This window comes from Emys orbicularis, chromosome 13 (assembly GCF_028017835.1).
Source record: "Emys orbicularis isolate rEmyOrb1 chromosome 13, rEmyOrb1.hap1, whole genome shotgun sequence".
NCBI lineage: Eukaryota > Metazoa > Chordata > Testudines > Emydidae > Emys > Emys orbicularis.
In genome coordinates, this window is record NC_088695.1 from 36,065,084 (window position 1) to 36,078,410 (window position 13,327).

General features: G+C 47.1%; 1 protein-coding gene across 1 annotated transcript in view; it reads right to left on the bottom strand.

Moving 5' to 3' along the window:
• The window catches only part of TMEM94 (transmembrane protein 94), a 71,838-nt gene that overhangs the window by 7,891 nt on the left and 50,620 nt on the right, over positions 1–13,327 (bottom strand). Inside the window, exons 16-24 of the mRNA XM_065415590.1 lie at positions 10,985–11,087; positions 8,619–8,836; positions 7,355–7,536; positions 7,014–7,152; positions 5,610–5,725; positions 4,127–4,226; positions 2,744–2,852; positions 1,017–1,206; positions 104–181 (exon numbers count right to left, since the gene is read on the bottom strand). Coding sequence (XP_065271662.1) covers positions 104–181; positions 1,017–1,206; positions 2,744–2,852; positions 4,127–4,226; positions 5,610–5,725; positions 7,014–7,152; positions 7,355–7,536; positions 8,619–8,836; positions 10,985–11,087 — 1,235 coding nt within the window. The remainder of the gene's footprint in view (positions 1–103; positions 182–1,016; positions 1,207–2,743; positions 2,853–4,126; positions 4,227–5,609; positions 5,726–7,013; positions 7,153–7,354; positions 7,537–8,618; positions 8,837–10,984; positions 11,088–13,327) is intronic.

Sequence of the window (13,327 nt, forward strand, 5' to 3'; positions counted from 1 at the left end):
GCCAAACCCCACCCCCTTCCAGGGCTGACCCACCCCATTGGGCTACATCCTCACATACCCCCCAGCTTTCCTCCCCTAAGCCCCGCGAGGGTCGGGGACTCACCTGAATGACCACCAGAGTCAGCTGGCACTGCAGCAAGAAGAGGAAACACTTGCGGATCCCGTACGTCGCATGCCTGGCCTGCAAGGAAGCACAAGCCCCCACAGGGCAATCACTGGGAGGGTACCTGCTGCAAGGAGCCCAAGGGGAGCTTATACCCACTTTGCATGGAACATCCACGCAGCGACGACCTCGACCTCCCAGGAAATATTTTGGGTGGTTGAGGCAGAGTCTCTGGCCCGTATGGGGAGAGTGGGAGAGGAGTTAAACTTGGTGTGGGGCAAGGGAGAGGGTCTCCAGCCCAGCTGTAGAGGATGGTAGGGGTGTAGGTGCAGAATTAAGCCTGGAGCTGAACCTCTGCAAACATCTTTGCCTTTCCAGGTTTAATGCTAACTTTGCAGTAAAGGCTTTTCTGCCTGGAGACCTCCATAGGCACGTTCCTTACTCATTTTACTAAAGTCAGGATCCTGGTGCCACAATGCACTCCCTCCTCCCATTGTCCTGCTGCATCTTTGAATAGCAAAGCTTTTACACCCGTCAGAGAACTCACTGCGAGGTCTCACCATAGACCCAAGACTATTTGCTATGACATTCTCATGCTGACTGCCTGGCTCTCCCATGTCTGACATGCTTCACTGGAAAGGGAGAAGTCAGGTAGAATAATATCTCCTTGATGCTGACCAAGCAAAGGGCAGCTGGGTATCAGCAGAGAGTGCTATGGATGTAGTTCACAAAGGGGCTAAAGAAGCTGAATGGGAGGCCTCACCACTGCTAAAATAGCCAAATAAGACTCCTGCTTTGCTCTTCGGGACAGACAGGTAGGATTATTAGGACTGGAGATCTTTATAGTCAGGCTGTGGTTTTGGATGGATAGACAGACCATCGGCGAACCAATGGGGGAATGTAGCAGACTCACCTGTTCTATAAGTCGGATGATACCGATGCTCTCTTCCTGGTGGAAGGATAAGGAGCAGGGCAAGCTGTTGAGCTGGCCTGAGAGCTGCAGAGGTGTAAGGTCATCTGAGACTTGTGCCATGTTAGTGCTTGTGGCATAGCCAAAAGTCTCCCAGGAGCAGCGGGATGGATAGAGGGGATCCAACGCTATGCTGCACAGACAACAGTGCAATGGTAAGGCAAGGCACCACCGCATGCGGAGAAAACTATGTGCACACTAAGGATCAAGTACATAACATGTATATTCACACATTACACACGTAAATACATCACCTATGGCTCCCTGTGGGAGTTTCGAAAGCGCCCAATGGATTTAGGAGCAAATCCCACCTGCTTTCAATTAACACCAAGGTTTCCAGAAGTGACTAAGGATTTTGGGTACCTCAGTTCTGGGGGCCCAATCTGAGGGCCCAGGTTTGTAAGAGATGGGTGCCCAGCACTTTCTGAAAATCAAGCTCCTAGATGGTGTCTCATGTGATGACCCAAGATCACTCGTCACCTCTGAAACATCTTGGCCTCAGTCTACAATTGATCTGACTCATGATGAGAGGCAGATCAGCCAATGACAAATGCAGTCTAACACACTAAGCCTGACGCTCTAGGAATCTTTGGTCAATCTTTTATTCCACAGTGCAAGAAGTAATGCCCATCTATTCATTGGTAATGCAATGGGCTGCAAAATGTGCAAGTGATGCACAATGCACTCCTTGAAATGATCCTTGATACTATAAATGTCCAACGTGACCTGGGCAAAGCAGACAGGTAGTAATACCGATACATTACTGCCAAAAACGCCTCTCACAGGTTTAACAAGTTTACAGAAACAAAGGAGTAGATAAAATGTTGTAATTTTACCTAGGAGACATCACGGCATATGCATGAAAGGAATTGGTGTGGCAAGAAAATTGATATAAAAACAAGATACATTATTATTTTTCAAACAATTGTAGTCAATTTTACCCTGTATTTGTAGTTTTTAAAACAGGGTGCTCCTAAGTCCTTTAGGCTCTTTTTAAAAAGTATCCCTTCAATCTCCAACAAATACTTAACATGTGCATATCCTCTGGAACACACGGAAATCTGGCCTCGATTTAGATAGAACATTTATATGCAGACATCCAGCTGAGCACGTGCATCTATGTTTGCAGCATTTACACAGAAAGCTCCCCAGTTTTTTGTAAAACACACGTGCAAAAGTAAGCATACATCTCCCAAGGATCAGAGGGGTGGCCGTGTTAGTCTGGATCTGTAAAAAGTGACAAAGAGTCCTGTGGCACCTTATAGACTAACAGATGTATTGGAGCATAAGCTTTCGTGGGTGAATACCCACATGCGTCTGACGCATCTCCCAAGAGCACAAGTATGGACATTTGCACAGACGAGCGTGACTTGTATAGTGCAGATCAGGTGCTTTTCACACATACCTTTAAAAACGTGGGTCCAACTCCCCTTCCAAATAATTTATTCCCACAAACTAAGCTACACTGCTAAGCTGATTAGTATCGTTGCCAGGCGACATGAGCAATCACCCCACCCAAAGATAGGTGGTTTCAAAAACCTCTCAAGGCAGAAAAAAAAAAAAAAAGGCTGGTGCTAATGGAATACGTCAACTGTGAGCAGTGCGAGCCGCTATTTCCTCACCCACGCAACAACCAACCAGTTTGAGAAGTCCAGACCCGGCTTTCCCACCTGATGTCACTCTGCAGGAAGAGGCAGCTGTTCCGCAGGTTGGCAGAGCTCCCCAGACAGCAGGTCACCTCTCCATACTCCTGCATGATCTTGATCATCTCGCACATGGCTGCGAGAGAATGACAAAGGGAGACTTAATGCCTTACCGTAGCATGTAAAACACTGGCACAGCAGCATTTTAAATCTCCTCTCACCCTGATTTCATTTCTGGAGACAAACAGTTAAACCTGTTAAAGGTTACCAGATCAACACACCTCAAGACTGCTCTTTGGAACTGAGTCCTTCAGACAACAAAGGCTAAGCCCATCAGCTTTTTGACCTTAAAAATATATGATCTGAGGTTAAAAGATATTGCCCTTCACATTTACTAGGAATTCCCCAATGAGTTATAAACCAACATCAAGAACAGACCCTCCAAAACAGATCTCAGAAGCTTTATTTTAACTGTCCACACAAACCCCTCTTCTTCCCACACTGTGTTCCCCCACCAGGAAGCTCTATGATCTAGCCTCCAATAAAGGGAAGGCAAAAATCATCCTCTCACTTCACTAAATGTTCTTGCCACTTCAGGACAGGTGTATGCAATCCAATCCTAGCTAGTCTATGCCTTTGGAAAGAAATAACTGCTCTCCTGGTACCCTATGCACCTGCCCGTGGAGGGAAGGGGTGGAATTTTGATCCAGAGCCATTTGAATCTTTGCCTCCCCTGCATGGGGCACTGTTCCTTGAGCTTACAATTAACATGGACTTGGCTGCAGAGCACAAAGGCCTTGTTAAAAAAATGTCTGGGAAATAATTTAAAATAAGGATTTCCCATTTAAATAGAAACTTTCATGCAAGACTGAGTCACTTTACCCACATTCACAAGGAGTATTATCCCCATTTTACAGATGAAGGAATTAAGGCACCAAGGGGGAAGTGATATAAACAAAGTCATGCAGAAAGCTAGTGGTAGTCAGGTAGTCCACTAATACCACTGCCATAGTAGGAAATGACTTCTAGGAAGTGATTTCTGAGCCATGTAAGCAAATGATCACTGCAAGGGGAGATCAAAGCCTCCAAATTCCTCTGCAGGTTGCTAACACTTATTATTAAGTAATGAGCAGTATGTTGTAGATGCTCATTTCTGTAACTCCTATTAAAGCTAACAGCAGGGGGAGTTTCTTAGGGGTTGTGCTCACTATAGCAAGATAATGGTAAAACTCCCATTGATCTGGCCCTCAGCACATAAGATTGCTATGGAGGCTCACCCACCCAAAATCCCCCTCCCAGTTTGCTGCAGGGTCTCCCCACCCCTCCACGCTCTCATGACCCACAGCAACTATCTGGAGAAGATGTTTGGCAGCTGATATGTGGGACAGGCCCAGCCCAGCGGTCACTTACTCTCTGAGGTGCAATCCGTAAAGAGGGGCACCAGCAAAGGCACATTGTCAATGTTCTGCAGGTGAGGTCTGACCTGGTGGATCCCTCGAGGAAGTTTGGCCTGTAGGGGAAGAAGAAAGAGATTAAGGTGGCAGGAGAAAATTGTAAATTAATATCAAGGTGGTGATTACAGCCCCCCCCACTGCTGCACTCAAATCTCTGTGGGGCGAGATTCCTGCGATTGCAGGATCGGGCTTAAGTTGCTGTCCACTGTAGAGAGAGCTTGGCTTTCTTAAATGAGTAAAACACGGCTCCTGCTGAAGCATTACTTTGCAATTCACATGCCGATTGGCCCATGCTCTCCCCCATGATTCACTATTTGCCCTTTGCAGATGCAGCATGACCCAACAGTGGTCAGGGATTTAACTAGCATTTGAGCATCCAGCCAGAACACTAGTTCAGACACTGCATTAGGAAGAGATTGAATCCTTCAATTCAACCTGGAACACCAGCCCAGGACAACCAACTGAGTCAAGAGCGGATGTCAGGCTAGCCCGGCTGCTGGAGCTAGCCTTCCTGGGCAAAAGGGACCACTTTGCACAAGGGCTGCCCCACAAGGGGGAGAGACTGGTCAGGGATATGGGGGGGGGGGGGGGGGATGTTGCTTGATGGAGCAGGAGGGAGAAATTAACATGAAAAAAGGAATGGAAGGGGAATAGCTCCAGGGGGAGGAAGGGGATATAGACTGAGCCAGTGAGAGAAGGTTACTTCCCCTGTGCAAGTTTTTGCCTGTCTGAAAGCCAGGCTCTTTGGGATTCTCTGCTGTCTCCTAGTGTGTCTGTGGGGTAGATGGGGAGAAGGGGCAGGTATTTCATCTGCAACCCAGCTGAAATTTAAAAAGATAAGTTTTCTTTTTCTAAATAGCGTCCTACTGGAGTGGTTTTAAATTTGTGTCTCTGTGAGGCCAGTAGAAGCTACGTGCCATCTCCCAGACTTATGTGAGCCATCAGGCCTTCTGCTGCAGAAGAGCAGCATTTCCCAGTCATTGATCTGCTCTGACAGAGCCCCTGCTGCAGCCCAAGATTGGGGGAGGGGAAAAGTGTTTTCTGCCAGCACAGACCACCACCCATTAACTCCTCCCTCCCCTCCCCCCCAACACACACTTGGAGGAGGAAGGGTAGGGAATCCAGACGGAAAGAAAGAAGCCTCATTTCTCCTCACAGCCTCCTGGGCAGTTCTGTGTATGGTCATCTCAACTCCTAAATCACCTAGCACTCTTTAAAGCTTCTCATGGGAAGAAGCTTCTCATGCAAAGGGACAAAACTGAACTACTTAGTGCTGGGAGTTGTGCAGGTCCTTGATGTCAAGCTGGGAAGAATCGAGAGACACAACACGAACTAATTAACAAACAAGGCTTACGTGAGGGTGGTGCTCCTGGAAAGCACCAAGGTGTTGCTCTTAACCAGAGAGTCAGTGTGGCATGGAGAAGGAAAGATACACTCACCCTGTTGCAGTCCTCCAAGAAGCTGGGGATATCGCTGTCTGTTGGCTGAAAGCTGATGAGATCCAAGTGCCCTTCCTCTTCCATCAGCAGCAGGCCCTCCACATCATCTCGAGAGACTGAAGCAGAGAGAAAGGCAGCGGTAAAAATAAGCACAGCCTTGTCTACACTGCACCGTTTCCAGCCATGTGCCCCTGCAACACACACAGCACCTTCACGTGGAACTGTGGAAGCCTGGAAACACAAGCCCTGATTTTCTAGGTTAGCTGCAGTCAGATCCCACTCAGCTGTCTCTTAAAATAAAAGATTTTTAAATGACTAATCTGCTCGGAGGCAGATGCATGAGCCTAGTCTCTAATCTTTTGACACATGATAGCTCTTCTGGCTCTGCCGCCTTTCTCCCTGCTCACACTGTCTTCTGGGGAGAGATTGGAGAAATCACATCTAAAGTGAGGAAGAAGAGCAACTTTCAGTCAAGAGACAGACCCACAGGATAAGTCCAACATTGCAAAAAAAACAAACCCCGGTGGCATTGAGTCTCAGAGCCCAGGTCAACTGACTCGGGCTTGCGCTATGAGGCTAAAAATAGCCGTGTAGACATTCCTGCTCTGGCTTTGAGACCCACCCCTTCACCGGGTTCCAGAGCCCAAACTCCAGCCTGTGTAGGAACACCTACATTGCTATTTTAGCCCCACAGCGCAAGCCTGAGTCAGTTAACCTGGGCTCAAACATGCCCTCAACAACTACATCAAGGCTGTAGCAAAAATTGGAACTGCAAATGAACAACTCCACGGTAGGCTATTGCGTACACAATCATGATAGTTACATGCACAAAAGTGTGTGCGCACCCAGCTCCCATGATTGTGCATGGAACTGCAGTAAGTGTGCGCACAAATCAGCAGTTAGATTCCTAAACGGCCAAGTGAGTGGCCAAATTACCATGACTGCATGGTACTCACACACACAAGTCATGCACATTCAGGTTTGGGCTCACAGTTCTAAGAAGTTAGGACTGGTTTTAGTGGGTTAAGTACAGGTTAAACAGGACTGTCTTGGAAACAGTGAGGAACATTTGAGTGGCTGCCTAAGACCGCAGCAGCCTATTTTCTTCAGGGTTATTAGTGCAGGGTTTCACTATGTGATATACATATGCTGAAGGGATAAACTGGACAGCTCATCCTTACCAGATTCCTGGTTTCATCCTTCAATGGGAGCCACCTAGTCACATCCCCTAACTGGCAGCTGTGGCGAGAAGCCACGGAGTCACAGCTGAACTCCACTGCCGGTTAGTAAACCCCAACCAGAGCATCCTATCTTGCTTACCATACACCACATTCGTTAGCTACAGGCAGACACACCCCGCCTCTGAATCATACAGCCACCTTTCCCAGAGGGAAGTTCTCTCACCCTGATTCAGGTCATCATGCAAAGAACCTGCATGGCTGGGACTGGAGGGAGGAATCTCTGACCCGGGCACATCTCCGTTGGGCGTTAAGGATATGTGGCAGTTCCAGCCGGTCTCAAGACCCATCTTCTCAGCAAAGACCTGGGGGAGAGTGCACAAGATTTTACAGAGCTGATGCAGGGACCAGTGCTTTGGGGTCAATACATACAGATGCCCCCTGACCAGCATATGCCATTGAGACCATTAGGCAGCTCGGTAGGGTTACTCTCGGACTATATGGGGATGAACGTCAAGGCAGGGGTCAAGCAAGTTCAGAAAGGGATACAGCCGAGATGTAGCCTACCTTGCTCTTGAGCTCATCTTCCAGGGAAAAGTAGACAAAACGAATGCAGGCACTGACCAGCCCATCAATGAGGCGGACGATGTCAAGTCGGGCCTGGTACTGGGATGAGACCATTCCCATGAAGATCTGACCACTCAGAGCCTGGATACAATCCTCCTTCTCCATCACTTCCCCGATCCCTTCTTCAGGCATGCAAACAACACGCAATCACATTGAGACACAAACACCCACACGTGCGTGCACACACGGACACAGATAACGAGACATGACCACATGGAGACAGGCACCCATATGCACAGAAACATGCAGACACACATGTATAGATGAACAGGTGGAAAGACACCCATTTGCCCAAACATACACAGTCACAAAAGGAGTTTTAAACACCCCAACATGCCGCCAAGAACACAGTGCAAAAACACACACAGCACAAAAACACACACAGCATGGGAAGGAAGAAAATAAAATAAAGGATGCTAGTCAGTTACAAGAAAGGGGTGGGAAGGGCACAGTACATGTGCTGCATGATGTACACATATGCATTTTAAGTACATCATACTGTGCTTAAACAACACAGCAAGTCTGGAGGAAGCTGACAGCCATGAAACTGAAGGGGAGTTGATCTCAAGTAATTGGATCAAACACGTTCTCTCTAGGGATGCTGCAGTGGCTCCAGAATGACTTGTTAAGGATTTAGACTGACAGGATTCCTTCACCAGATCAGGGTGTGATTAACGTGACCTCGATGCAGTACGCAGTAAAGGATCCTGGTGTAGCACGAGAAATTGTACAATGAAACATTGTATAATCGCTAATTATGCCTCCCAACTCCCACGTGAAACCATGTTACCTCATTTTACAGAATGGGGAACTGAGGCACATAGGGGTTAGCGCCGCAATTTTCCAAAGGAATCAAAGGGAATTAGGCACTTCCTGACTCCTTTGAAAAACCCAGCATAAGTAACTTGCATAAGATTGCACAGATGCAAAGCCAGGAACAGAACTTAAAGAGTCCTGAGTCTCAGTCCCCTGCTTTAATAAAATAGACTACCCTCAAGTGTAACTATTGTCTTACAAATTTAGGTAACTTTATGATAGAAATACACTTGCCAGCAGCGTAAGTAATTATTTCCCTTTAAGGGAATGCTTAGATCTCAATTTCCAACCACTGCTTTGGAGAGCAAAGCTGCTACAGCTCCAGACTGATTGGGAATGGGAGACCCAGCTCAGCAATACATCCCACAAGAGGAGGAGAGAGACATACCATCAGAGCTCCAGCTGTTCCTTCTGCTGCTCTGTTTGATGGGTGTAGTCCCAGGAAGGTCACAGGATGTGAAGATGGCACTCTGTCCAGGGACCTGCACCAGTTCTATGCACTTGCCATTGAGCTGGGAGGACAAGGCACAGTGCATTGGCTTGTAGGCAAAGGCAGAACAATAGCCTGAGAGACATGCTCGCTGGTAGAAATCCAACACTTTCTTCCTATATGGAAGACACAAGATAATAGCAAAAGCTATCAGAGGCAGGCTGCCATTCTGACACCAGTATAACTTCTGGGAGCTCTGGGCTGGAGGAAATCAGCAATACCAGTTTCCTGGACCACTCCCTAGAAGTTTGTTTCTAACACTGATCAGAGACTGGTCTAAAGAGACCATTCCTATAGCTTGTATCCTTTGAGCTACAGCCACTAGAGGGAGACCTGAGCGTCTGAGCATCCTGTAAGAGGCAGTGATGCACCCACAGAGCGGGTGAACAGACAAACTAATGTAGCATATTCGTGATAGAATTAGAGCTGCCTGTGATAATTTATGAAACACTAGATATGTTATGTAGCTGTCTGATTATTGCCAGGGGGTTCGTTGCATGAGTACTTGGGATTAATTCACCAACAAGGCTGTTTACTTGTGAGTAGGAAGAGGGCAATAGGCCAGATAACACTTCAGCAAACACTGTGTGGACAATGCTGGAGCCACTGGCTGTGATGCAGACCTCACTAAACAGGTTTCCCCAGGCAGATCTCAGCCCCTATCAGGGGAGCAGGGAGATCAGAGGACTCATGAGGGTTTAAAGTCACACACTTCTCAAGGGAGAGACAGGGCTTCTGAGTAAATGTGAACCCAGACTTCGGAGGTCAGAGGGATCTGGGGTAAGACAGGCCTTTAGCTCAGACAGATATGCATCCAGACAATTTATTGTTTTAAAAACCCATTTCTCATGTTACGCTGTGCTCCCACTGTTAAGATTAAACAATACATTGTTTTAAGAAGACTGTTTTGGGACACACTATTCGTCACTGGTCACAGCTCCCGAAGGAAAGAACGGCAGAGAGCTGAATGCAGTTGGACCTGCTGAGCAATCATGGTTGGCACACACCCATACAGGATGCTGTAGCATCACAGGATTCTACCCAGGAAGGCAAAGGCTCAAGGCCTAAGAACTGGAGGGAGTGCACTCAGAGAGAAAGGAAGAAATGAGAGGTGCAGCTAGCACTGAACCATGACAATATTATATAGATTTGCATGGTGCAGCGACACAAAGCCAATGCAAGTTGAACAAAGAGCCCCTCCATCACAGTACACCAGTGGTGCAGTTCCAAATAGCTGCATTTAAAGGCACATTGTCAACATGCAGTCATTGGAGTAGCTTAAAATTTCATGTTTGTTTTAAATTTGCAGCGGTAACATTAGGCTGGGCCAGAACTACTCAACACAGAGTTTTTAATCAATGCCTTGTAAAAGAAATATTCAAAAAAGTAACAGGTCTTAACGCCTGAAGATAGCCAGACACACTAGCACAGTGGTCCCCAACGCGGTGCCCGCCGGCACCATGGCACCCGCTGGGGCATCTATGTGCACCCGTGTACTGGCCGGTGGACAAGCATCCGCCGAAATGCTGCCGACAAGCAGCATCATCCAGAGGCGTCGCCGCCGAAATGCCGCCGAAGCCTCTGGATGACGCTGCTTGTCGGCGGCATTTCGGCGGCGACGTCTATTGACATTGCCGCTTCTTGGCGGCATTTCAGCGGATGCTCGTCCACCGGCCACGGTCTGCGGTGGCTCATCGTCTGGCGCCCACCAGACGAAAAAAGTCAGGGACCACTGCACTAGCAGAATGTAATGCAGGCCAACAAAACAAATCAGGACTGATCTGTCAAATGACAAAAGGTGACAATAATGACATGAGGAGCACCAAATCCACCCCGGCAAGATACAACTAATAGCTGGTATGTACCACTCCTTGTATGCAGATATGGGACTTCCCAGAGATAACCGAACAAAATCCTATTGCCACCATCACTGAACTTGCTTAGAATTCTTGGGCACACTTTACAGTAAGGTTCCATTTATAAACAATTTAGAAAGGGTTTATAAATGATGAACAAATGTTTTAATAAATGGTTGGTAAATTGTTAAGAGTCCAACAGGTCAATAGATTGCTTATAACCATGTAACCCCTTTTAACGATGTGCTTATAACCAACTACAGACAACTCACATTTATAACAGCTATTTATCATTTATAAATGGCTTATAAAGTATTGTTATGTGGAGCCTTAATATAAACATAATTCTCTCCAGTAATTAATTTTAAACCAGCAACTCCTGTATGCCAATGAGGTAAGGCCACCCACCTGTCAGAGCCGGAGAGGGGGTAGATATCAGCACCATCCCAAAAGTCTGTGCAGGCCTCAAGAATGATGTCAGCTGTCCCGTGAGAAAGCATCTGCTCAGTGCCTAGGGGAAAAACGGGTAGGTGTCTCACCTGTACATTCCCAACCAAGGGATTGAATTCCAATGGCTCGTTTGACAGTTAAAAACTACAGAGTATTCCACAATAAGACAGAACGTCCTGATCTACCCAATACATCCCCACTGGCCATGTCAAGAGTGTGTCAGCCACTGAACAGAGACTGTTCAATAGGAGATGATGTCGGTTTGGCTGCTCTTTGCCTGGCTATAAGTTAACTGAGCTAGTGGTAAATTGTGGACCTGGTAGCCAGTTCCAGTACCTCTCCCCTTACACTGCAATGATCTTTCTCCTGCAGAAAAGTGAGGACCAGGTTGCTTCTGTATCCAGTACTCCTCCAAATCAGGGTATAACCAGGAGTAATGGAGCCATGAGATGAAACTAAGTAACGGGAAATTTGAGTTGAATAACAGTGAAAGCCTGTTAATAGACTGGAGCCTATTAGATTGGAGGCAGCATGGACTAGAGGTTAAGGACACAGGACTGGGACACAGGAGACCTGGGTTCTATTCATTGGCCTGGCAAGTCACTTCACCTCCCTGTGCCTCAGATAATGATACTGACCTCCTTTGTAAAGCGCTTTGAGATCTACTGATGAAAAGCACTGGATAAGAGTGAAGTATTAGTATTGTCAGCACTATTCCACAGGAGAAGTTGGGTGATTAACGGTCATTGCGTGGGGCATTTAAAACGAGGCGGGACGAAAGCTCTAGAAGACGTACTGTACAGGAGAACCCCTCGCACTGACCAGAGGAAGAGCCAGGTTTCCTTAACGTCCATGATCTTTTAGATCTTTCCATCTTTTCCAATTCTAGGATACTTTAAGGCTGAACAATAACCTGCAACTCATCCAGCTGGGCCTGGGTGTTCCAGGGTGTCTCAGATCATCATGTGATTTTCACTTATCTGGTACAAGACCAGGGCATGGTAGGTAGATCAAAAGTCAAGGATGGAGGGGCTGCCTTTCCTCCAGAGTTCCTCTCTCTCATCAGCTCATGTGGAAACATTAACATTACATGCACATAGCTTTCACTGTCAAGGTTAATTTGATTCCCTCCTCCAGCTGCTCTGTGACTGCCCCCAATGGCTTCAAAGCTGATCTAAAGAAAAAAAAATCACTTCCAAAAAGCGAGTCCAAAGACTCTTGCAGGCATTGCTGCCGAGTGCCGACACTCATGCTAGCCAATGAGGTCAAGAGCCAAGAATATCCGTTCATGCAAATCAGGCGGGGACCTTCATGAATACTTGAGGATTTTCCAAAACATACCAGCTCTCTGCTTTGTACTAAAAATAGACACCACACGCTGAGTTTATCAGCATAACAAATATCTGAATGCAATAGGAGCAGAATGTGAAAGAGGGGACTTGTTAGAGGAACACAATGGACAACTTGTGTGAGGCTTGGGTTAATTTTAGTGTAAAAACTTTATATCCTCCCATAGTGGATGTATGGTCAGATAGCCTCTGCTGTGAACAAAGGGGCAGGAGATGCCAGCTGACCCTGCAAAGTCCCCATGCCTCATATACAGAGTAGGAGCTGGTGGGCAAACACACAGATGCACACCAGCAGCTACATTTCTGCTTTCCATCCCACATAGTTTCTGTTCAACATCAACAGCACCTTGCACAGCCCACCCCACTGTCACTCTGTAGAAGTTAATGCCAGTGACACAGTGCGTGTACCGTTCCAATCTGTGCTGGGGTGGCATTGATTCCAATGTCATTGATGGCACCGTGAGCTAAACTTCCCCCCAGCTGGGATTAGTAAATCACAAGGTTAGTAACAGAAATGGGATTCTGCTAAAACAGGGGCCATTGTTCACTCTGGCTTTTGCCCTACAATCTGCACCTAAGCCACAAACAGACATCCACGTAACACTCACGGCCTATGCCTTACACAAACCACTCAAGGGACCAGAAAAAGAATCTACAAAGACGTACAGATCAGATGCCTCATGGCACAAGGAAACAACTAAAAAACCCCTAGGCTATAACTCTAGGTAAATTAACAACCTGACCTGGGAACATAACCATTAGCTAACGAGCGGTGGGATCGTTTAGAAATGGCTAAGGATGGGTATTAAACACGGTGACTGTTCACTATTTACATGTATGCCCTGCCAAATTACGCTGATTTACAAAGCAAGAGACTCCTCACTAGGCTCCTGGCAGTAAGCTGGGTAAAATCCCTGCTCCCACCTGTCATTGGGGCTGGGAGATGAGGTGC